Below are 25,970 nucleotides of genomic sequence, written 5' to 3'. Positions count from 1 at the left end.
AGCCCCGACCCCCTGGAGTCACCTGGCGTGACCTGGCGTCACTTGGAGCTGTGATGGTGGTCTCCGATGGCGAGGGCCCCCTTCTCAACTCCGTACTAACGATGACGTTCTCCCTGTCTCTGGAGACAGTGACCTGGCTCGTGGGCTGTGACACGGGCTAGGTAGGCACCTAGTATAGTGCCTGGCTCTAGATAAGGACTTGGTGGCATCAGCCACGTGGCCTGTCATAAGTGAATGGGAAGTTGGGAGTCTCTACACTGTGCATGGCCAACCCCTTGGGACATCCCTGGGGCTCGGCCCGCCTCACCCCGCTGTGGGAGGCAATCAAGACTCCCGCACCCCTGGGTCTCCCCCGCAGGTCCCAGGCTACCGGCAGGAGCGCGTGGAGAAAGGCCTGAAGCTCTTCGCTCAGCTCATCAATAACAAGGTGTTCCTGCTGTCCTTCATCCGCACGCTGGAGTCTCAGCGCAGCTTTTCCATGCGCGATCGCGGCAACGTGGCCTCGCTCATCATGACGGTGCTGCAAAGCAAGCTGGAGTACGCCACCGACGTGCTGAAGCAGCTGCTGGCCGACCTCATCGACAAGAATCTGGAGAGCAAGAACCACCCCAAGCTGCTGCTGAGGAGGTAGGATCATGGCCCAGGGGGCCCCAGCCAGCCCCGCGCACCAGCCCGGCCCTTCTGCCCTCGGGAGGCCAGGGCGGATCTCCTAGGAGCAGCCAAGCCCAGCACTAACCTGGCCAGAGGCTGGGGTGGACCCATGCCTCTTAGAAGAACTTGCCCCTTCTGTTGCCTGTGACTTACCCAAGCTCATCTTCTTGCCCCACAGTTTTCCTTCTGCCCCTCTCTTGACTTTCCATTCTCCTCCCTCTGCCCTTACACTCCCCTGATGGAGCCTCTCTACCAGAATTTTTCCCTTATGGATTGTTCAGAGGTCATTTTTCCATCCCCTCACCTTCTCCATGACTGAACTTGAATTAGGAGATCTACCCCAGGGCCTCTCTGGGCACCCACCTCACCATTTCAAGATGGCAGACTTCAGCCCCTTGTAATTCTCACTGCTGTCCAGGACCAGCAACAGAAGCTTGACCCAGAGCTTGGTGGAAATGCAGACCCTCAGGTCACCCACACCTACCGGATCAGAATCAGCATTTTAGTGAGGAACCTGGGGGATCTGAATGTGTATTAAAGTTCGAGAAGCACTGATCCAGTCCACTGTTGAGTTCAAGGTCTTTAGTGGTGACTTGCCTGATACAACACAGCAGGTATTTCCTGGCATCTGCTGTGGGTTCTGCTGGTTCCAGGGCCACCTCTTGAAACCGTGGTTTGCCGCATCCTTGGCACTGTTTAGAATCTGCACGGTCGTGTGTGCAGACATAACCACACACTGTGGCTTTGCCTTGTAGGAAACAGAGACCCTCTGCCTCTGTCTGTTGTTATTCAGTCACTAAGTGGTATCCAACTCTTTTGTGACCCCATGGACTGTAGCCCACCAGGCTCCTCTGTCCATGAAATTTCCCAGGCAAGAATATTGGAGTGGGTTGCCTTTATTTCTCCAAGGGATCTTCCTGACCCAGGGATCGACCCCGTGTCTCCTGTATTGGCAGGCAGATTCTTTGCCACTGAAGCACTAGGGGCTTCCATTCAAATTGTCCATGCACTTGAAGACCATTTCTCCTCCAGGCTATTATTCCATCGCTTTTAGCCTTTGCATAGATGAAGTTGAAACCTGCCCGAACCCCCACATCAAGTTATGACGTTCAGCCCTCTGCCTGGACCACCCCACTTATCACCTGCCTCTGCCTGGCCCATGCCTTCCATCCTTGGTCTCTGAGCGGCTTCCCGCTCAGTCCAGTGGGTAGTCTTGGCTTTGTGAAGTGTTTACTTCTGGCTTTTTCCTGGTGCAGTGGGCATTTGCCAGGCACAGCTCCAAAAATTTGCTCCATATAGGCACAATCATACAGCTTTAGAAGCAGCAAGGTAGATCATTTTGCTTTTTGTTTTAGTTTCACCATGCAGCCACCCACCGGCATAATTCTAGGGTTGCCACCGCCCGCCAGAACTCCCAGCAACAACTTGCCGGTGAGGTCTTGCTCTGGATCCATGTGTCTCCTGCTCTTGTCTTCCACTGGCTCTCTCCCAGATGCCCTCTCTCCCTCCTGCTTTCCTGCATCTCCTTTTCTTCTTCTTGTCCTTGGCTGCCCTCCTCGTTTCAACAGTTCTCCTTCTTCTCAGCTTCATTTAGTGCTGGCAGCTGCCCAACCACCTTGAGAGCTGAGATGTTAGTATCTTCTGGCAACTGCCACTTTCAACTCTATCCAGACATACCTGATGGATCGCTTTCTCTCTGGAACTGGCCGCACTCTTACTGCAAGTTTGAATGTAGTTTTTCTTTTAAGTGAATGCAACCGAAAGTGTCCTTTAGTTGGTCATGCTGCTGTGATGTTCTCACTTCCCAAAGTAAAAAAAAAAAAAATTTAAAAAATGGGTTTGAGTAGTAGCATAAAAGATGCAAATTAGACTCAAGAATGAAATCGCTATCATTGCAAATAAAATTCTAGAAAGGCTCCCAGAAGTTCCAAAGTACATGGAAGCTTTTTAAATAGGATAATTTGGATATCTATTGGAATGAGCTAAAATTCCAGCCCCCTGTTACTACCTATTCTGGGGGCCTTTACCTTAGCGAATGGTCTCAATCTAGTCTATCTGGCCTTTTTCCATGACCCATGTGCCCTGTCACTTTCTTTTCCATCCTCAGCCAAATGAGTATCTCAAGGGTTCTTTTTTCTTTTCTTACTCTAAGGAACACACCTATCTTATAAATTTCTCTAAGATGATTGTCAGTGTGATAGCTATGAGCGATATGTGACTATTTAAATCTAAGTTAAAGTAAATAAAATTTAAAATTCCGCCTCTCCCCATTTCACATCCTCTATGGCTGGTGGCTACCAGGTTGGACAACACAGAAAGTGCTCTTGGACAGTTGGAAATGATGCTCTAGCATGTTCTCACAGAAACTCGCTGAGGAGCCTACACCCAGAAAGTTATCTCCCAGCTTGGTAGGCAAAGCTTATCTTATTAATTACCTTAATCATTATGATGTGTCTAGGAGTCCATGGAACTCAGGTATCCCTTCTTGTTGTTCAGTTGCTCAGTCATGTCCAACTTTGCCATCATATGGACTGTAGTACACCAGGCTTCCCTGTCCTTCACTGTCTCCAGGAATTTGCTCATACTCATGTTCACTGAGTTGATGACGCCATCCAACCAACTCATCCCATCGCCCCCCTTCACCTCCTGCTTTCAATCACTCCGAGCATCAGAGTCTTTTCCAATGAGTCGGCTCTTTGCATCAGGCGGCCAAAGTATTGGAGCTTCCAGATATCCCTTATGGTCTTAAGATTTCTCAAAACCTTAAGCAGCAAGATCCAAGTAGATTCGTCCTGCCCTCCTGCCCTTGAGGTCTGACCAGCTGCCTCTGTCTCTGTCTTGCTCTGTTGGGTCCCTCTGTGACTGCTGCCAGGACTGAATCGGTGGCTGAGAAGATGTTGACCAACTGGTTCACTTTCCTGCTCTACAAGTTCCTCAAGGTATGACTGGATGCGGGAGGGAATCTCTGGGCCTGCCTCAGCTTCCCCACCAGCTGGGGCACCAACCTGCAAGCTCCCAAGTTCACAGATACCAGGACCTTGCTCCTAGAATCCCAACAAGAAATGGCATTTCCCTCATCATAGTCATGGAGGGAACAGGCTCCTGACCATCTCAGGAGGCAGAGCCCCACAGTCAGGCCTGGCTTGAGAGGCACAGTCCCCACTTTCTCCCAGGTAAGGGGAGATGAGCTCTAAGAATACCCTTGCATTCCCATTGCAAGCTGAAGACAGTTCACCCTTCTTTTCCTCTTGCTCTCCTCCTGCCCTGGCCCCAGCTTCAGGCTTACTGATGCTGATGAGGGCTCTGGGCAGGTATTGAAGCATGTGTGGGGGCAGTTAAGCTGCAGATGTGACTGGGAGGCAGAAGAGCTGCTTGGCCTCCAATTACTGACTTGTAAGGAATTCGCGCCACTGAGGACTGACCTCTGTCCCTTGATGGGGTAGCAGAGAAAGCAGGGTGCAGGGGGGAACTGGGAGAGGGACAGACAGGGGCGAGGGGCCAGAAACATGAAGACAGGGCTCTAGAACAGAAGTGGGAAAGAGCAAGAGGGGGAGCAGGAGAGAAGACAGAGAAGTGGGAAGCAGCCCCTTGGAGAGACAGAGGCCATGGGAGGCCAGGCTCTGCACATCTGGGGTCCTCCCAGCATGGCTCTCCTCCATGTACAGGAGTGTGCCGGGGAGCCCCTCTTCTCGCTGTTCTGTGCCATCAAGCAGCAGATGGAGAAGGGGCCCATCGATGCCATCACGGGCGAAGCTCGCTACTCTCTGAGTGAGGACAAGCTCATCCGCCAGCAGATTGACTACAAGACCCTGGTAAGCCAGCCTCCCGGCTCCTCTTTGTGACTCTGATCCTGCCCTGGTTCTGTGCAGCCCCTGCCTGGCCCAGGGGATGCTGGGAATGCTGACAAGCCACCTCCCGGTCCCCACTGCACAGGGCCAGCCTGGCCTTCCCCCTGTGCATGGCACCACCCCGACTTCCTCATCCCACCACACCAGGGGAACAGTGGCTCCGAACGTATCTGGGCAACAGCCAGAGACCAACATACTTCCAGGCTGGTACCCTGGATTGTGAGGGGATAATCCCTTGCTAAGAGCTGGCTGAGTGTGAGCCCAAGGAATGATGCTTTCTCAACAGTTTCTCCCAGTGGAGAACCCACACTTTGCAGATCAGTTCCAAACAGGTAGCAGGTTGATGATGAAGGAGGAGAAGCCAGAAATAGTTGCTCATGGTCCCGAAGCCCACACTTGCATGACTCAGGCTATAGGATGGGATGCTAGGCTGGTCTGTCGGTTTAAGGTATGTGTCCAGGGAACAGATGGATACCTGTACCAACCCTCAGTCAAGCTTACACTCCCTTTCCTGCTAGAAACAGTTGTCCCCACAAAGCTCAGCACTTAGGAGCACGTGGTTTGGAACCAGGCAGACCTGGATTGGAGCCCTGATTCCTTATGACCAGCTGGAGGATTTGGGTCATGACTCTTAAAAAAAAAAAAAATCACTGAGTTTGGGGTTTTTAGCTGAAAAAATAAGTGAAAAGTTAAGTCACTCAGTCGTGTTCAACTCTTTGTGACCCCATAGACTGTAGCCCACCAGGCTCCTCCATCCATGGGATTTTCTAGGCAAGAGTACTGGAGTGGGTTGCCATTTCCTAATAATAAAACAGGGATAATGGCACTATTTACCTCCCAGAGCTGTCCAGAAGATGGAGTGTGATCAGGTGTACAAAAGCCCTGAGCCCAGGGTCAAGGTTCCCCACTGCTGGCGCATGTGAGTCCTGCTCCTCTTTCCCCCATGACTGTCTGCTGGTGCCCAGGCCTGGCTTTCCAGGCCAGGGAGCTGACTCTTGGACTTTTCTGGGAGAGAGCTCTGATCTCCCACCAGGCCTTCTCCAGGAAAGAGGAAAGAAGGTAGAAGAAGTGAGTGAAAGTAGCTCAGTCACGTCCGACTCTTTGCGACCCCATGAACTATACAGTCCTTGGAATTCTCCAGGCCAGAATACTGGAGTGGGTAGCCTTTACCTTCTCCAGGGGATCTTCCTAACCCAGGGATCAAACCCAGATCTCCCGCATTACAGGTGGATCAGATCCACCACAAGGGAAGCCCGGAGTGAGAAAATGAGATAAAAGATAGCCGTGGAGGGTGATACATGGAGGCAGCACAAGAATGGAGATGGAAGAGACAGAAATGGACAGAGAATGTTGTTCAGTCACTAAGTTGTGTCCAATTCTTTGTGACCCCATGGATGGAGGTCTTCCATCCCTTCCTTCCCTGCCCTTCACTATATCCCAGAGTTTGCTCAAATTCATGTCTATTGAATCAGTGATGCCATCCAACCATCTTATCCTCTGTCGTTCCCTTTTCCTCTGCCCTCAATCTTTCCCAGCATCAGGGTCTTTTCCAATGAGTCAGTTCTTCTCTTCAGGTGGCCAAAGTTTTGGAGCTTCAGAATCAGTTCTCCCAATGAGTATTCAGGGTTGATTTCCTTTAGGATTGACTGGTTTTATCTCCTAACTGTCCAAGGGATTCTCAAGAGTCTTCTCCAGCACCACAATTTGAAAACATCAATTCTTTAGCACTCAGTCTTCTTTATGGTCCAGTTGGACCATAAAGAAGGACAGAGAATAGATGAGTTTAAAATGCACTTATCAGGAGATGAGATACACAACAGCCTGAGGCAAGGCAGAACTGGGCAGAAGCCCTGAGCCAAGGATGAATCCCAGACCCCGAGGCCAGCTGGGGAGATCTCTCGGCCATTCTGAACGCAGCTGGTCCTGCTGGCTGGAAGTGTTGCAACCATGATGCACCTGTTCCACTCCATCCTCAGAGGGCCCTGGGGATCCCAGCAGGCATCTCAATGAATCTGCCAGGATTAGCTCAGCTGACAAGGCTTCGAGGCAGCCATGTCTGAGTGAGGGCCCAGCTTCCTTGCTGTCGTGGTGGGCTCCAGGGGAGAGTTAGAGTCTCTGATTAATATGAGAAAGGGAAAAGAGAAAAAAAAAAAAACTTCCAAAAAGAGAGATGTGAATAGATTTCTTAATGAGCTAAAAAAACTACTGTTGAAATGTCTCCTGCCTGGTCTCTCCCTCTCAGCTGCCTTTTTTTCCCATCTCATCAGCAGTTCCCCAATATTGAAGCCAACACAATGAGTTGCAATAACACTGTGTCCCCAAATTGCAGCATCCTTTATACCAGAGGCCAAACTATTGTTAGCACAACCAGCTTGGTTGCAGATGACTTGACTTCAAGAGATTGTGAGGAAATTGGAGTGGGTCAGGGAAGCGCATCCGCTGAGGTAGAAATACTTGGGGAAGAGGCACCGTGAGAGAAGGGGAAGGAAATTACCACTGCCTTGCCCAGAGGGAAAAAAATGGCTGCTGGGACATTTAATAGCCACCCTCAGGCCTGTGAGAGGAAACCCCCTCCTGTGGAAGGGGAAGCAGCCTGGTCATTGGTGAGGAGGGGTCAGGAAGAAAGTGTGTGAGCAGCAGACAGGGCTGACCTGAGAATTGAGATGAAGGGGTCAAATAAAGTCCAGGACATCCTAGAATTCAGCATGGCTGGAGGAGCCCAGGGCACTGTGGGCCAACTGGTGGTAATCTCATGCTGGGCGGGAGTGAAACAGGTGCCGAGAGGCTCGGCAGGCGTCACTTGACAGTCAGGTGCACCTCCTCTGTGCTGAGTGATGAATTAGATTGAATTTAGACTAGCATGCCTAGGACCCTGCTGCTGGGAGTGCCCAAGGGCCTAGCTGGGAGCCTGCTAGAGTACTGGGTGCTCACCTGGGAGCCTGCCTGAAAGCAGAGTCTTAGGCCCAGTCCTCCACCTCCCAAGTCAGAATCTGCATTTTAACAGAACCCTTTAGTAATGTGGGCTTCCCAGGTGGGTCAGATGGTAAAGAATCTGCCTGCAATGCAGGAGACCCGGGTTTGATCCCCGGGTCAGGAAGATCTCCTGGAGAAAGAAACAGCTACCCACTCCAGTTTTCTGGCGCGGAGAATTCCATGGGCAGAAGAGCCTGGTGGGCTACAGCCCATGGGGTCGTAAAGAGTCAGATACGACTGAGCAACTAATACTTTATAACCATTTTAGTGATCCTAGTCACAGGAATGTTTGAGAAGCAATGACCTAGCAGAACAAACCCCAGGCAGTTTGCTCTGAAATAGCCCAGAGGCATGGGCATGGGGAAGGGAACTTCTGGGGGAGCTGGGGCTTAGCCTATGACTGGGAACTCTGTCCCTTGATGGGACCACTACTGCCTCTCCAGATGCCCTGAAGCACTCCACAAAGCTGTTTCCGTGGGGCCACCATGAACTCGAGGGGCAAGCAGAAATGTTGAGATGGGGGCGGGAGGGGAGGCAAACTCAGGTGGCAGCCTCTGCCTCGTGATCTCGCAGCCCGGATAAAGCTGTGATGTTGCCTGGGGAGATCAACTTCCCCCCTCCCAAGTGGCCCAAAGCACAGGAGCCCAGGGCAGTACAGAGCAGCACAGATGGCCAGGCTGTGCTTGACCACTGAGGAGGCCCGGAGGGGGGCCCAGAAGGCTCTTGGAAGGGCGTGGTTTGGAGAGTGCAAGCAGTTGGGGGTGCATGGTCCCGAGTTCCTTCCACCGTTGTTTTCAATTTAAGACATTTTGAGGGTGAGAGTTTGGTTTTATAGATTTAGGAGGTTTTCTTCTTCTTAATGGAATAAGCATGTTCTGGTTTGAGCTCACAGCAGTCTGGTCGCTAATGAAAGGCAGGCGTCCGGGGGCCAGGGCTCTGATTGCCGCCACATGGAGCAGGAGGGGGTGGGGGGAGGAAGGCCGTTGTCTGAATCTGTGAACCAGACATGCAGTTGGGAAATGGTTGTGGGTGGGGGTGTGGTGGTGATGCAGTGAAAGTTCTGAGGAGGAAACGCAGAGAGGGCGCAGGGCGCAGGGTCAGCCAGAGGGTGCGGGAGCCCGGAATGGCAACTTGACAGCATCTGTGACCCACAACACCCAGCCCGACCAGCTCTGGTCCCCCCACCCACCCACCACCAAGGATTCCACAGTCTCACCATGTAGAGAGAGCCCACGCTGAGAACAGCAAGAGATGCAAAGCTGTTAGAAACGGTCCAGAACATTTTAAAAGAAAAAGTATAGCTTGGTGATTTAGACAGAGTCTTGACTTACCCGACTAGTTCCAAAAAGAGAACTTGAGGTCCTGAGCCAGAGTGGCCTCCGCCCCCAACTCCAGGTTTCAGGTTTGGGGCCATGATGGGCTTGCGGGTGGCCTGAACCTACAGGTTTTAGAGGGCATCTTTTTATTTTTTAAAGATCACATTAAGCTTCTTACAGATTCTCCAACCTCCAATCAGCCTGGAACCCACACAAAAATCCAAGCATATGAAATCTTTGGAGAAAGGAGCCAGCTTCCCATTAGAGTGTGAGAGACAGAGTGACCAGAAAGACAGACTGACACACTGGGATGGGGCAGGGGTCTCAGAGGTGGGTAAGGGTCTGGGTGTACGTGGAGATGGTGCCTAGTGCATGTGTGTGAGACAGTGGGGCATGCAGTAGTGTCCATTCTGACACATTGCCCCTCGCTGCCTCCTCCTGCTCAGACATCGCTCCCTTTGATAACTCAGGGTTTTAATGGAGTCTGTTGTGATGAGGAATCAAATACACAGCTCCTACTCTTGCAGTGACACAGAAGCCATGGTACCTTCCTGTTGCTTGCGGGGATGGGAAGGGACGAGGGCTTAGCTGGGGTCACCCTACCCTACTCCAGTCCAACCCGCAGAGATGGGAGCCCTTCAGGAGAGGACCTCAGGCTGCTGCTGGCGATCCCGGGGCCCTCCATGCTGCCTTCCCCACGCGCCTCCTCTCCCCGCCCCATCAGGTCCTGAGCTGTGTCAACCCCGACAACGCCAACAGTCCCGAGGTCCCAGTGAAGATACTCAACTGCGACACAATTACTCAGGTCAAGGAGAAGATTCTGGACGCCATCTTCAAGAACGTACCCTGCTCCCACCGGCCCAAAGCTGCAGACATGGACCTAGGTGAGTAAGCAGCCCACCCAGGAGGCTGTACTGTGACTGGTCAGAAGCCCCTCCTACCCACCAGTGGAGTCAGGGCGCACGGAGCAGGTATGCACGGCCCCCGGGAGCCCAGGGGCTGCCTCTTCATGGCCACTTAGTGAGAAATAAGCAGAGAGGGGACCACAGTCTACTGGCGATCTGACTGCCTCTGGGGTCTTTCGAGCAGCGGAGGGGTGGCAGTGGAGGTGTCATGTCTGCAGCAAAGATTTAGCCTGAATCCGCGTGGCCCAAGGTCTTGCCACCACCTTCTCTGTGCCCCCAGGCCTTTCCCTTTGCCTCTGTGCTGTGCCTCTAATTTTTGCTGACTACCAAAAACAGGAGGGATCTGGGTCAGTGATGGAGGAAGGATAGAGAAAAATGAGATATGACAGCCTACCGTGGAGCAGGGTGACATTTTATTTGAATGTTCCATGAATAGATCGCAGAGCCTATATAAACAAGGGCTTGCCACTTAGGGCCAGCTGAACTTAGATCCAGTTACAGCTTGCCTGAGTGTTTAATAAGACACTCAGTGACCTGGGGAAATCCTAGTGGGAAGCCCCAGACTCCAAAGAGGCCAGGGCTGAAGAGAGGCAGTTTGGCATCATGGATCAGCATCACACCTGCCTGAGTTTGGATCCTGGTTCCATTGAGTTCTGTGTAACCTTGGTCTAGTTACTTAACCTTTCTGTCCCTTAGTTTCCTTGCCTATAAAATGGAGATAAATACTAGTGCCTGCCTCACTGTAAGAATGAAAAGAGAGAATACATATAGAAGCTTTTAATGCACTGCCTGGTCCATAGTACCTCCCAGGAAGTATTGGCCACTAATATTACTGATGATGAAGATAATACTGGTGAGGAAATGGTATGTGTCTGTTTGTTGATCCTGGGCATGGAGGGAAAGGTGTCTATGTGTGTACATGGTTGAATCTGGAAATTCATGGCAACATAGAGGGAAGACCTCCAGAGGCCCCTAATGCATCCATCTGGCCTCTAAGCTGGCTTCAGCTAAGCCATCCAAGGCAGATGGGCATCTGTGCTATTTTCTAATATCCATGGGGAATTTTCATGCCCTCCCACTGCCTCGCCATCCACCCCACTCCCCAAATTCTGATGCCTAAAGACTCAGGATCAGGAAGTTCACTCACCTCAATTCTTACTGCTTCCCTTCCCCGCTCCACCTCTCCTCTTGGTTGGCTCTTGGCAGGATGTGTTTGGCCCTGTGCCTGAAGCTTGGCAGCCCAGAGAGAAGAGACTGACCGAGCACATTCTTCCCTTCCCTTTGGAACTGTCTCTGTGTATGTTGTTTCTGGGACAAGGAGGAAGCATCTGTGAGATCTTCAGAGTATAGGGTACCAGGAAAGTGTGTCCCCAGCGCTGGTCCCTAGAGTTGGAGTGGCCATTTGTGTCTGTGGTGGGGGGCGGAATCTGCTGCCAGGAAGATCTCACAGACTGATGGAGTCAATGGCTCAGTTATAGAACCAGTGGGAGAGAAGATAGTGCCAGGGAAGGAAGACCCCCATGTCCCTACCCCCAAGCAATTAAGTGGGCTGATCAATAGGTCTGCCAGGGAGAATTGAGTTCACTAGGGTCACCAGGTAGTATTTACCATGCCTTTTATTCATCTGTGAGAGCCATGGCTTGTCAAAGTCCTTATCTACGATATGCTAGGCCAGGAGAGCCCTGGCCTAGCAGGACCAAGAGGAGGAACTATTATAAGAACCTTTATCTTCATGCTGGAAGGTGAGTTTCAAAAGCTTGTGCCTTAGTTTAGAACATGGCAAGAGCTCAGTGGGTGGGTACGTATAGAACGATGTACTTCTGGTGCTTGGGAATGGGCTGACCTCCCATGGGGGAGAGAGACCATGTCATGGCTGGTAGGTAGATATTGCTCAGGATCAACCGTCCCCACCTGGAAGCCACACACCCAGAGCTTAGGAAGGGGAAGGGCTGCTTTAACTTTCGAACACTTGTTGGGTGCAAGTCTAGCAAAGCAGATTGTTAATTAAAGGATGTAATGACTCTGGAGTGGAGGCAGCAGTATCCAAAGCAGCCATGGCCACTTCCTGCCATCCACTTCCTGCTATCTACTTCCTGCTATCCACTTCCTGCCATCCACTTCCTGTTGTCCACTTCCTGCCATCCACTATGAGTGAAGGAAGTCTGAGGGCTGTGCAGCAAACAGGGCCCACCCAAGAGTTGCTACTCTCTCAAGCTAGAGGCTGTTCAGACTAGGGGTATGGTGCTCGCCGGGTCCCAAGAGGGCAAAGGAGCCATCTTTCTCACACAGGAGCTGCTGGGGAGGATGCATCATCACTGGATGGATGAGGCCTCACAGCAGGCAGGGTAAAGGGGAGAAACCAAAGGAAGGAGACAGTTTGAGCATCTGGGGCCTCATCCTCCTGGGGAAGTGGTGTCATATTGAACTTCTTACAAAGGCCTCCCATGATGGATGCTCTTCTGAGGAATTTCCTTCTTTTCTATTAAGTGCAGGGTCTGGAGCCATCCCCACAACTTTGGTCTTCTTTCTACCAAAGCCAGATTCCATAACAAAGAAAATAGGGCCTCCTCAGAAACCCAAATGCTTCTTCCACAAGATTTGCTTCCACTCAGTTGCATGGCCCCCATGGGGAGAGAGAGGCAAGGCAAGTTTTTCCCACTGTGTAGGTGAAAGTGCTTTGAAAGCCTGAAAGCAGTTTACAAATATAAGGTGAGACTGTTACCAAAACTTCATCTGTGCCAGAGGGACACATGGGCTTCCCCAGTGGCTCAGCAGTAAAGAATCTGCCTGCTATGCAGGAGATGCAGGCAGGAGACGTGAGTGCAATCCCTGGGTTGGGAAGATCCCCTGGGAAAAGGAAATGGCAACCCTTTCCAGTATTCTTGCCTGGAAAATCCCAATCCATGGGGTCACAAAGAGTTGGACACAACTGGACAACTAAACAACAACAGCAACAAAGTGACACATAGCATGTAGGCATAGAGAAGACTGTGAGCCACATGCATTGGAGGCCAGACAGCCGAGCATACCCCTCCACTTCATTTCCCTCCATGCCACCTCTTTCCATAGCTGAGGGCATTGGGCAAAGGCTGCCTTCCCCCTCCTGGCAAGGCATGGACATCTGTCCCAGGCCAGCTTAGAAGGAAGCAAAGACATTGTAAACCACCTCTGTAATTACGCTAAGTACATCCAGCCCCAACCCCTTCCCCCTGCCTTTCATCATCACTGTGGTGCCTGGCCTGGCCTAGTCCCCCATTTCCAATGCTTCTGTTCATTGTTCCTGGGACTGAAGCTCTCCTACCCTGCCCATTCCACCAGCTTCTCCAGGCATTGAGGAGCCAAGATGGGGAACTGTATTAGCCAGCATTCTCCAGAAAAACAGAACCAATGGGATGGGATATGTTTATATAGAGAAAGCTTATTTGAAGGAATTGGTTCCTGCAGTTATGGAGGATTTCATTAATAAAGGACAAGGAGGAATCTGTTTGGGCTGCCATAATGGAATACCATAGCCTGCTTGGCTTATAAACAACAGAAAATAATTTATCACAATTCCGGCAGCTGAGAAGTCCAAGATCAAGGGGTCAGAAGATTTAGTGTCCAGTGAGAACCCACTTCCTGGTTCATAGATGGCCATCCTCTTATTAGGACTATATGTGACAGAAAGTAGGCAAGAAAACATGTGTTCAGTTGCTCAATCATGTCCAACTCTTTGTAGCCCCGTGAACTGTAGCCCACCAGGCTCCTCTGTTCATGGGATTTTCCAGGCAAGAGTACTGGAGTGGGTTGCCATTTTCTTCTCCAGGGAGCATTCTGGGATCCTCTTTACAAGGGCACTAATCCCATTCATGAGGGCTCCACCCTTATGACCTCAGGCACCCTGCAAAGGCCCCACTCTAAATGCTATCTCATTGAGGGTTAGGAGTCAACATATGAATTCTGGGGGGATACAAACATTCAGTGTCTAGCGTGAAGGCTGGTAAGTCCAAAATATATAGGGAAGGCCAGCAGGCTGGAGACCCAGAGAAGAGCCATGTTACAGTTCAAGTCCAAAGGCATCTGCTGCAGAATTCCCCCCTGCTCAGGGGAGGTCAATCTTTTCTTCTACTCAGCCCTTCACCTAATTAGAAGAGGTCCACCTACATTATGGAGGGCAATTTGCTTTACTCAAAGCCAACCAATTTAAATATTAATGTCATCCAAAAACACCCTCACAGAAACATCCAGAATAATTTTTGACCAGCTATCTGGGTGGGTACTGTGGCCCAGACAAGTTGACATATGATAGAACTAACCATTGTAAGAATCGAAGCAAAGGACACAGAACCTGCTTTCTTTCAGTCTCTTAGAATCTAGGGAAGGGAAGATATCCCCAGGGCAGAAGTTAAGGACTATGCTGGGGCAAGTGGGCCTTGGGAGCTTTGAAAGCACAGTGCTAGGGCTCCCTGCTTTGTTATATGTGAGGCCATCTTTGTCAAGTTGATGCCCCTTTCCACCCACAGGTATTATAGGTACTCCCTTATACCAGACTTAAGTGGTGGCTCAGTGATAAAGAATCTGCCTGCCAATGTAGGATCCCTGGGTCGGGGAGATCTCCTGGAGAGGGTCATGGCAACCTGCTCCAGTATTCTTGCTGGGAAATCCCATGGACAGAGGATCCTGGTGAGCTACCATCCATGGAGTCACAGAGTCGGACACAACTGAGCGACTAAACAAATCACAACCCTGTTACACCCCCAAACTCCTCAACCAATGTATCATAAGAGCCTGCCCTGGGGAAATGCCTGGTACAGAGGGAGCCACACGGCTAGGAGTTCCTCACTTCTTCGCACAGTAGCAGGAGGCTGGACACTGCTCTTTCTGAGCCAAGGGACTCTTGTCTCCTCTGTTCATTCCCCAGAGGACATAATTGATGCCATTCTGTTCCACTGCACAGGAGGAGACTCTGTAGCTCAGAGAGGCACAGAGCCTGGGCCCTGGTCACACAGCAGAAAGTGAAGAGAACAACCACTCCCTTCCCACACAAGCTCCTCCACAGGCCATGACCTCCCAATTCCTCTGGTTTAATGCAAATGCCCCATCAATAGCCCCAGAACTCCGCCACCCCTTCTGTCTGAAAGGGTATATTTTTTCAAATAAGTAATTCCTGTATGCAACAAAAAGATACACTATCTTCTGAGTGAAATATAAAGAGTTCACAGCAGCTGTCGCCCCAGTTTGCATTTTTTGCTGCACCTGATGGGAAGGACAGATAAAGATAATGGGATTTTTTTTTCTTTTTTATTTCACCTCCTTCTCTCCCTGGAAGGTGGAAGTGTAACAAATTGGATTGTGAATGTGTCTGTCCTTTGTGCTTGGAGCCTGGAGTAGGGCAGGGGGCTGCAGGCAGAGCTGTGAAGAGGTCAGAGCCAGCATTTTTCCCTCGGTGATGTGCATATGAATACCTGGGTCACCTTTCCTGCCTGTGTCACCTTCCTCCTTCCAGCCGCCCATCCCTTGCCTCTTAACTCTTTTTTGACACAGCACCCTGGAGCACCACCAGAGCCTCCATATTATTCCATCTTCAAGAATATCCATTAAGCTCTAGCTCACCTCTCTTAAACCGAGAAGCAGAGTCCATCCCGCTTTTTCCCTTAGCTCTCCAGACTTCCCCAAAGCGACAACGAGCTGGTGCACAGCACTTTACAGTTTGCAAGGACCTAGGGCTTGACAGTAGACGGCACTGTTCGATTTAGGGATTTCTTCTTTTAAACACCACATTTCCTAGTTCACTTATTTTATATTTTAGAACTTGCTCTCCCCATAAAATGATTCCTCTTTTAGCAAATCATATTTAGATGCTCCCCTCCCCAATTCCTGAGTCAATTTCCCAACTATTTGCGTTGATACTGATTCTGTTCTGGCCTTTCCCCCACCTCTTCCCCGAAGCTGCTCCCTCGCACAGTTCGGAGTGGCTGGGTGCCGGGGGCATCCGGGCTCCCTGCCAGGTGTTCTCCTTGGGGCTCACCTGCAGACAGGTGTGCGGCAGGAGAGTTGTGTCTCCTCCTCCAGCCTTCTGCTCGGGACCCTGGTTTGGGAGGTAGAGAGGAACCTGGGCAGGCTGGCATGTGTGCTTGCTGAGACCCTGCTCAGCACCCAGCAGGGAAGAAAGGCAGCCTGGGGTGGGAGTGCAGGCAGCTAGTTCTGAAGTTGGTTCCCTGTGGATCAGAAGGGTTGACTCAGCCAGTTCTAACCAGCCTGCTGGGCACCTCCTTCATCCCTCCAGCTCACCCTCTCCTAAAGCTTCCTGTAATGGCTCTGAGGAGAGAGGCTGATGCAAAGACGGGACTGGGGGCTGGGGCAGGCAGAGTTTGGTGGCTGCAGAGCCTTAGGGGGTGAAATGAGGTACCTGTGTGAGTGTGTATGTGCGTGCATGTGTACATATGTGTGACTATGCATGCATGTGTGTGCACCTGTCTGCATGCATGCCATGAGGCCCTGAGCTAGTGAGGGGATCATGCTTCCAGGGGGTTTCCCTCTCCGAGTGATACCTGCTGGTGGGTGGGGGACCTTCCAGGAGCCAGACCAGTTATATACTGGGTGCCAGTGTTTCAGTGTTTCCTCCAGGGTTGGCCTGCAGATAAACCCCTCCTTCCTCTACACCTCAGCTCCCCACTATTCCTCCAGACCCATGCTGCTCCCACCCCTTCTTCTCCAAGAACCTCCAGGTAACATCCTATCTCTTGAGCATCCCACCCCACCCCACCCCCGCCTTTGGCCAGGTCCTCCCCTTCTTGGGCAGGGCCCCCCCCCTTTCATCCACCCCCATCTCTGGTTTTCCAGCTCAACCCTAGATGCCTTAGACACCAGGCTAAGATATTAGTAAGGTAATGGTATTCCAGACCTTTCTTAACTCAGTTCCGAACTTCCTTCCTTCCCATAAGGACTCATCCTCATGGATCCCTAGAAATGTCACAGAAGTGGCACCTGTGGACCAGAACACCTCCCTGGCCCCCAATACCCCTCTACCCACTCCCTCTTCTGGGTCTGATCACCCGGTCCTGTGCACCTTTGTTTTCCGGCATAGCCTTCCACACAGAGGCCTTCAGGGGTCAGGGCTTTCATGTTAGGAAGTTTTCTTGCTTACCTGTGTGATGCCCTGCCAGCACAGTGCCAAGCACACCGTGGGCACTCAGTTTTGAGTGAGTGAGGCTACAGCTCTAACACTTTCTGGGTGTGGATTCTCACCATGGTGGCCATAGGAGATGCCTCCTGTGTCCTAGTCCGGGGGGAGCAGGGAGATGACCTGGTCCAGTGTGGGCATGGTGAGGAGTCCCTGTCTCGGGATTCACTGGGTCCATCACTGAGCTCACATCATTTGGTGCCTTGAGGCATTTTCCAGTCTCACTGTGCCCCTTGGGCAGCTAGGCATTCATCCAGAGGACGCTGGCCATTGGCCCAGCTGTCACTTTGCCCCTCGGCTGTTCTAACGGGGTCACCTGGTACACAGCAAGGTGTGGACACAAAAGAGAGATATTTTTAGTGCTGTTTTCATAGGCAAGACAGAAGGAGCCTATTTGGTGGAAAGAATGCTGAACCTGGGATGAGGAGACCTGGATTCTGTTGATTTCCATTACTGTTACTAGGACTAAGCCTATGTTGAATATGCAGAAGTACCCAGAGCACAAAATTAGATATGACCTTTTTCGGGGGCCTCGTGACCTGACCAGCCGCCCACACTGCCAAGGACACCAGACCTGAAGACTGCAGGTCTGCCTTGCCCTCAACTGGCCCAGCCCGCCCTTGAGGCTCCCTACCACTGGGTAGGGATGAGGGTTCATGAAGCTAGCCATGCAGTTTGTGGGCTGGACTCTTCCTGGGACAGAGGGAAGCCAGCAGCTTTGATCTTTGACCTTGGCTGTTCCTGGTCCCAGTGTGAGCTCCACGGCCCCCACCTCTGTCAAGAGCAGGTCTGGAAGGAGCACAGGAGCATTCCAGAAAGAGGAGCCTACCCTGTTTGATTTTCTTGAGATACCCCATGGTGAGCCTGGGGAAAGAGAGGCCCCAACTGGTTTGGATATGGGGTTTCAGGAAAGGAAGAAAAAGAGTGACATGGAAATGACATGTGTTCAGGCCACAGGTGAGCTTAAGGACCCTGGGCAGAGAAGAGTGAGTTTGAGGGATGGGTTTAGCCCACTTATGTCACTTGGTGCCAGGGACTCCCTGCCCTCATGTTGCATCCACACTCTTCCATTCCGGGTCAGCTGGGCAGGCCACCCACGGGCTTTCCTCTTTCCTGCGTGTCCCAGGATGGAGCTGCCAACACCAGGCTCCCATATTTCTGGGGTTCATTCTTCAGGATTGGTTTGGAGATGGGACAGAGGTTTTCACTTTTTCACCTTTCTGATATTTCGGGGGGGAAAACCACATAGCATCTTTCCTGTAGGAGAAGAATAAAAGAACAGACTTGAGAGATCTAAGAGAGCTTCCGTCGTGGCTCAAATGGTAAAGAGTCTGCCTGCAGTGCAGGAGACCTAGCTTCAATCCCTTGGTCGGGATCTCCTGGAGAAGGGACTGGCTACCCACTCCAGTATTCTTGCCTGGAGAATTCCACGGACAGAGAAGCCTGGTGGGCTACAGTCCATGGGGTCACAAAGAGGTCGGACACGACTGAGCAACTGACACTTCACTCGAGAGATGTGAAAGCAGGACTAAGTGTTCTCCAGATTTCTATAATCATATTGGCATTTGGAGGAACATTCTTAACTTTTTGAGATAATTGCCAAAAAGGCAATAGTCATTGCCTTCCTGCTGCCCGCTGGCACCCCACCAGATGCAGGGTCCAGGCTGGCAGGGCCAACGGACAGGACACCTCTTCTGACAGTGTCTAAGCACTGTGACTAAGCACTGACATCAGTGATGAGCAGGCTTCCTGCTGCCCGTGACCATCCTCCTGCCCACTGCATGTCATCACTGACCACAAGCCTCAGCCAGTGTGTAAGGCATGTAACCCCATCCACATGGACTTGATTTTGTGGAGGTGGAAGTGCTGGGTCCCACTGGGATTCCTGGAGCTCAGAGTCTGGAGTAGAGGGGAGGCAGCTACCCACCAGCATCCCAGTGTGGCCACAGCCCAGGTTCCAGTCCAGCCATCACCGTCCACACTCCCAACACTTGAGTGGCTCACACACATGGTAGGCACCACGCTACAGAGCTCCAAGTTGCAATGACCTCCAGGTCTGCCTTCCCAACCTTCTTCTTTAATTTCCCAGTTGTAAAACTGGAAGAACGAGTGATAATCATTCCGGAGAACTTTCACTTTGGCGGTGAATGTGCCCAGCTGAGCTTCTGGAGGTCAGCTCTTCCTTTGTCCCAGGTTCTAACAGCTCGGCTCACAGTTGACCTGGTACTGTAGCTTGCTGTCTGCCCACCGTGGAGCAGCAACCCACGGGCAGAAAATCCTTTCACTGCTTGGAAAATAAGCCACCGTTACTCACTCACTTACTCTTTCTCCTCTTTCATCTATTCATCTATTTCATCTTTTCACTTATGTATTATTCATGTAATAAATCCTCATCAGGTACTGACTGTGTCCCAGGTGCTGGGCTAGCCCTGCTGGTGGGCATCTGGCGGCATCAGTTTTGTACTCCCAAGGACAAGCCATCATCCCTTGGCTGCCCTGGGCGGGGGAGGATGGCCACACTCTGCCCTACATTTTTTCCAGTTGAGGGCAGAGAGGCGGACTGACTTTGATTTGCTTACATAATTGCTGGACACAATTCAGATCCAGGGCTGCTGCAGAGGGCCACACAGGCTGCGCACTGCGCAACGCCAGGGCAGTTGTATAGCGAGGAGTTCTGCGTCCGGCTCCAGAATTAAGTCACCAGCTGTCACTGCTCGGTCCCCCAGGTGGCTTGGTTTGTTCACATCCCCCTGAGAGGTGCTACAGAGCCATCGGCAAGGGAGCCAGTGCACCCCAGCATGCTGGCCTTTGGTGGGTACCTTCCGCACTTAATCCTGGCCAGCCCCACGGCCTCTTCAGTGAAGCGCAGTCCTCCTCCCTCGGGCCTGGCCAGGAGACTTCGTGTCCAGAGCTGGGCCCCTGTTCCTCCTCTGGCTCCCATATGGGGCATGCAGAGCACTGCCTGCCTTCCGGGCCCCCACCCATGTGTTCTCCTCTGACTTAATGGCCTGGCACCGTTCACAAGGCAAGAGGGGAGACCCATGAGGCTTTATCATTCAGGGCCAATTATCTTTGTGCAACTGGGACAATGCGTGCCCCTGCCTTATCCTTGGCCCAGGCTGGTCTTCAGTTCAGTTCGGTCGCTCAGTCCTGTCTGACTCTTTGCGACCCTATGGACTGCAGCACGCCACTGCAACCACTCAAAAAACATGCAGGTAAAAAACACCTGCACCCACAGGGCTGGTGCACTGGGAAGACCCAGAGGGATCGGACGGGGAGGGAGGCGGGAGGGGGGATCAGGATGGGGAACACATGTAAATCCATGGCTGATTCATGTCAATGTATGGCAAAAACCACTGTAAAGTAATTAGCCTCCAACTAATAAAAAGAAATGAAAAAAAAAAAAAAAAGACTTAAAAAAAAAACCATGCACCCATACCTACCTGCATAAAATTCAAAACAAAAAAACCTACAACAGACAACATGACAACAAGCTAACAAAATGCTGCTGACCAGGTGCCCTGGTGGGGCATCTCCCCTTTTATATACCACCCCACCTGCCCCCAGACCCTCACCACCACGATCGAGTCCAGCCATGCCATCAACAGCACTAAGTGACAGGTGGTCCCCAGAGACTTCTGGAGGCTCGTCTGCTCCAGTGAACCCACATGGCACCCTCACGTTTTCATTCCTGGGACATCCCGTTGCTACAAGAAGCTCTAAACCAGGCAGCAGACAAGCCCGGGAGCTAGAGGCACGAACGTGGCTATTAGGAACATCTCTGTTCCTGCTAAAGGCAGGCAGCTCCCTTCCTAGGCCTGATTCTCGTCTGTAGCACTGGCCACGCCCACAAGGCAGGAAGGAATCAGTCATGGTCCCTCAGCCTAGACAGGAGGGAACAGAGGAGGGAAGCCAAAATGTGTGTCTGCAGAGCCAGAGTAAAAAGTCCAAGGCGAGGTTAGACCAGGACTATGGGTAACTCACACCTGCCCCCACTCGCACGCCACAAAACCCCGGAGCTCTCACCCGTTTCAGAATCTCAGCATCTGTGAGGCGCCGAGTGGGGTCATGGCTGCTTGGAAACCAGATCCCTGGCTTCCTGGCAGGCACATATGTTGTATTTGAATTGAAAAGGCCATTTTCCTTTCTGGTGTGTGCGTGTGAGCGTGTGAGCATGTGAGCGTGTGTGCGTGTGTGGATGTGGATGCGTTTGTGCACGGCATGTGTCTGGCGTGCACCTGGGTCTCCATGTGCTAACTTTTCAGGACAGGAATGTGCGTGTCCCCATCTCCTTGTGATTTGTACCACGTGTGGTGGTGAGGGTTTGGGGGATGAGAAACAGTCTCCCGTTCCCTCATGTGGGATCCATCAGCGAACCCGTGTGTTGTAGGTGTCTGGGACCCATGAGGATAAGGTGGGAGGTAAGCGTACACTTATGGCATCAGAGAAAATTAGGTGTTGGATAGATCACTAAGATGCTATTCGCCACATCGACTTTGTGGCTGTTCTTGGGCGTGAGGATAGGTTTTGCTGGCCCCTCCATGTACTTTTACTCAATCTCTCTGCCAAGACTGGCCCACCTGCTGGCTTTTGGGTCCAAGTTGCACCCCTGGAATAGAAAGAGGGTGCCCAGTGATGGAATTTGCAGTCTTGGTCTCATTCACTCCAAGACCTCACAGTGAAGCAAAGAGTACAGGACAGCGGTGATGCCACCTTGCATTTGCTTAGTATGTTCTTAAGTGTTTCACTTGCCTTTTTTTAATACTTATTTTTGGCTGTGCTGGGTCTTCATTGTTGTGTGGGCTTTCTCTAGTTGCAGTGCAGAGGTTTCTCATTGCAGTGGCTTCTCCTGTTGCCGAGCACAGGCTCTAGGATTTGTTGTGGCATGTGGGCTCAGAATTTGCAGTTTCTGGACTCTAGGGCACAGGCTCAGTAGTTGTGGTGTACTGTGCTTAACTGTTCCACAGCAGGGTGAGATCTTCCCACATCAGGGGTCAAACCCGTGTCTTCTGCTTTGGCAGGATGATTCTTTACCATTGAGCCACCAGGGAAGCCCCCTGCCTTCTTCATTCACTTAATAAGCATTGACTTCTTGCCGATGTGGCCGCCCACCAGGAACAAGTGGGCAGTGGAGGTGACGTTATTCCAGTGTCTATCACGTAGTTTGTTGGGATGAGAACCAGACCTGGGAATCAGGGTCCCCCTGTGCTGAGAACTTCTGCACCCCTCCTCTGGGAGTGTCTGCGAGCACCTGTCCGTCTTCGGATGCACCCTAAAGTGGTGCCATGCGCTTGCCTGCACAGGGGTCCTCAAGATCCCATGGGAGGGGTCCAAGGACCTGTCTGAGATGGAACTGCTCCCCCTACAGAGTGGAGACAAGGAAGCGGGGCGAGGATGATCCTGCAGGATGAAGACATCACCACCAAGATCGAGAACGACTGGAAGAGACTCAACACCCTGGCACATTACCAGGTAAGAGGACCATGGACAGGGAGGGGCTAGCAAGCTAGGCAGCCAGGTCCCTGTGAGTCTCCATCTGTGAATAGCAGGGTCATCCCGAGGCTCTTACCAAGCCCTTTGTGTGCCCTTAGCAACCCAGGGAAAACGTGGCCCCCCAGGACACCCTAACCTTCTTGGAGATAGCATGCTGGGTGTGTGTTTCCTGCAGGGCATGGGCACAGACCCTGAACAAAACCCTTTCTTAGGTAAGCCCTGGAGTTTAAGGCTGGGTGCTCTTCCAGGGAAACATAAGGACAGAGGGTACTGGTGAGAGGGTCTTGCCTGAGTCACTCCAAGAGTGAGCCCCACCATGGACTACAGTTCTATATTCAGATCTGTCCTGTTTCATCAAAGGAAAACTGACAGCCTCCTCCATCCCCTGGTTGTCGGTGAGGCCCTGATTGTCCCCAAGGACCACGTTCATCCTGATTGGGTGGCAGAGCTTCTGTGCCCAGGCCCTTACCTGCCTTTCCCCGGTAGGTGCCAGATGGTTCTGTGGTAGCCTTAGTGTCCAAGCAAGTGACAGCGTACAATGCAGTGAACAACTCCACTGTCTCCAGGACCTCAGCCAGTAAATACGGTGAGTTCATCAAACCTTTCTGGGGAAGAAAGGATACCCCCTGAGCAGGTGTGGTCACCATGGCAGCACTGCTGGAAGATAGTGGGTCCAGGGATGGGGAGCAGGGAGGGATGGGGGCAGTCAGGCAGGCTGGCCCCTGGAAAAGAACACTGGACCCAAAAAAAAGCTCCTGGCTCTGGGCAGGGACTCTGATCCAGGAGCAGGAGCTTCGTCCCTGGAAACAAGAAGAAAGTCTAACCTTCCTGAGCATCCTACAGTCTCTAAGATGCTTCCACATTTGTGATAACTCATTATCAAACATCAGGTTCATAATAATCAGTGAATTAAATAATTATTATTTCCCCCTATTATGCAGATTAGCAAATTATAACTCCAATGCACAGAGGCTAAATGACGTGTAAAGGTCACACACTATGAAGCAGTTGAGGGAAGGTACAGACCCAGGTCTCTGCTCCTCGGGGTGGGGAGAAGGGCGCCGGATGTAGGCTGGATGCCCTGGTGCCTTCTTACCAGCAAAACTGGCTGCAAAAGCTACCAGCTTCATGAGATGGTTCTGGGAAATAAATAGAAGACAACACACAATGGTGCCCGGACACAGTGGGACCTGCCTCTTCTTTTCCTGCTTGGGACTCATCTCACTACACCTCGCATTGCAGCAAATAAATGGTCCAAGCGAGAGATGCAGGTGAAGGTACACAAGTGACAGGGCAATCACTCAGCTGGTTAGTCACCGATTAAGGGAAACAGGCTCCCAGCTCTTTCATGAGTGCATGCTAAGTCGCTTCAGTCATGTCTGACTCTTTACAACCCTATGGACTGTAACTGGCCAGGCTCCTCTGTCCACGGGCTTCTCCAGGTAAGAATACTGGAGTATGTTGCTATACCCTCCTCCAGGGAATCTTCTTGATCCATCCAGGGATAGAACCTGCATCTCCAGCATTGGCAGGTGGGTTCTTTACCACTGACACGACAGGGGAAGGTCCCCCACCCCCAGTGCCCCGAGCTCTTTCATTGGTACTTACTTGGCAACACAGAACACATCCTGAGACTTGAGAGCTCTTACAAGGAAAATACAAAAAGAGACAAGCTTGTATTTTTTACAAATTGAATCATAAGGGCTGGAGAGATGCAAGTACAAGAGGGAAGGGAATCCAATTGGGTGGACAAGACACAGAGAATTTCCTGGAGGCGGTGGGAAAGATGTTCCAGTTTCAGGAACATACAGAAGTGCCTCCAAAGGCGAGAAGGATCAGAGCTGGCCTCAGCTGGAGCCGAGCTGTGCCATGAGCAATAGGCTGGAAGGCTGGGTGGCCTTACCCCCATGGGGTCCTTGCATTGGCAGAAAATATGATCCGGTACACGGGCAGCCCTGACAGCCTCCGTTCACGCACACCAATGATCACCCCCGACCTGGAGAGTGGAGTCAAGATGTGGCACCTGGTGAAGAACCATGAGCACGGGGACCAGAAGGAGGGGGACCGGGGGAGCAAGATGGTGTCTGAAATCTATCTGACACGACTGCTGGCCACTAAGGTACAGGACATCAGCCAGGGTGCGGGTGTGGGTGGGTTATGGGTTGGGGCATCATCACCCCACAGAAATGTCAGAGCTGGCAAGCTGGCAAATACCTAGCATCCGTGCTGGTGTGCCCCCACCCCCACCCCCGCCACCCCAGTCATCCATCCATGCAGGCCCTGCTCATCAGCCTGATCTTCCCAGCACAGAACCTCAGCATCCTTCTCAACCCAGTCCTGCAGCCAGCCCCTCCCATACATCAAGGCTGGCACACAGTCTGAAGGCTTGATTCCATCCCTCCACTTGCCCTTGCTCAAATAGAGAGACACCAGCCATGTGTATTCGTGGTCCTCTGCCATGCCTTCTGGAAGACTGGCTATATATCTCTGGGGTGTCATATACAGTCTTTAGTGGTGGAAATTGGGGCCCCATCAGTGACTTTGCAGGCCCCATTTCTAATCCTGATTCTGGGGACCCTGTGTGCCTACAGTTAGTCCCTCAAGGCCCGAGACTGGCCCCGGCTCCGCTCTCTGTGAAGCCAAATGAGTAAACTGTTCATTAGCTGACGTGAGTAATGCCCAAACAGAACCAGCAGATTGTGCTTGTCTGCTCTGACCGAGTGAGTTGTTCATTAGCATTTGTGAAAAGTGCTAAAATAACACCGCCGAAGGGTGTTAAAACCAAACCGCGGTGTTGGCAGAGGGAGGCTTCCTTAGGTCCAGTCATCAGTGTTATATCTATTTTCCACGTGCCGGGGAAATGGAAAGCTGCTCGAGACAGATGAGAGCAGGCAGGAGGAGGGTGCAGATTCTTTGCACGCGCTTATGCTATTTTACCCAAGCAGGCCTGGCTGTGTGCTGGCCTCCTCTCCCCTCCGCCATCTGGGAGGCCAGGCGATCGTACAGCCCTGTCTTCAGAGTTCTCAGGGCGGGCGAGCTGCGTCTGAACTTGGTCCCCTCCGCAGGGCACGCTGCAGAAGTTCGTGGACGACCTGTTCGAGACCATCTTCAGCACGGCGCACCGCGGGTCGGCCCTGCCCCTGGCCATCAAGTACATGTTCGACTTTCTGGACGAGCAGGCGGACAAGCACGGCATCCACGACCCGCACGTCCGCCACACCTGGAAGAGCAACTGGTGAGTGAAGGACGAGTGGAAGGCCCGACGGGGAGAGGCCAGCCCGGAGTCGATGGTCGGCCTGGGAGACCGGCAAGAAGGGGCTGGCCCACCCTCCCCCGCGGCAGCTCTGCGCCGGTGCTCTCTGGGGCTCCGCCTCCTTCCGGTCCTTTTGGGTGTTCACTTCCTCTCTTCCTTCCCTCAGTGGAGTCGTCCATCTTTGCCATCGGTCCAGTCAACAAGCATTCAACCAACTAAATGAGCAAACCTGAGCATGCCAGATGTCACAGCCAGGTCACTCTCACATCCTGGTCCTTCCCCTCTGCCTGACATCATGCTGGACCCAGAGTCTGCAAAGACTATCGAGACATGGCTTCTGCCCTCTGTGGGCTGACAGGAGGGCAGCTG

At 52.0% G+C, this 25,970-nt stretch overlaps 1 protein-coding gene across 1 annotated transcript in view; it reads left to right on the top strand.

The window, feature by feature from the left end:
* PLXNA4 (plexin A4) overlaps positions 1-25,970 on the top strand; it is a 471,238-nt gene that overhangs the window by 425,247 nt on the left and 20,021 nt on the right. The window contains exons 22-29 of the mRNA XM_043463742.1: positions 359-627; positions 3,524-3,590; positions 4,317-4,463; positions 9,513-9,672; positions 22,224-22,327; positions 22,835-22,934; positions 24,277-24,467; positions 25,414-25,583. Of these exons, the coding sequence (XP_043319677.1) occupies positions 359-627; positions 3,524-3,590; positions 4,317-4,463; positions 9,513-9,672; positions 22,224-22,327; positions 22,835-22,934; positions 24,277-24,467; positions 25,414-25,583 (1,208 nt within the window). The remainder of the gene's footprint in view (positions 1-358; positions 628-3,523; positions 3,591-4,316; positions 4,464-9,512; positions 9,673-22,223; positions 22,328-22,834; positions 22,935-24,276; positions 24,468-25,413; positions 25,584-25,970) is intronic.

Source organism: Cervus canadensis, chromosome 3 (genome assembly GCF_019320065.1).
Source record: "Cervus canadensis isolate Bull #8, Minnesota chromosome 3, ASM1932006v1, whole genome shotgun sequence".
Classification (NCBI taxonomy): Eukaryota; Metazoa; Chordata; class Mammalia; order Artiodactyla; family Cervidae; genus Cervus; species Cervus canadensis.
Note: the sequence above shows the minus strand (reverse complement) of the source record. Positions and strands in the feature narration are given on the sequence as shown.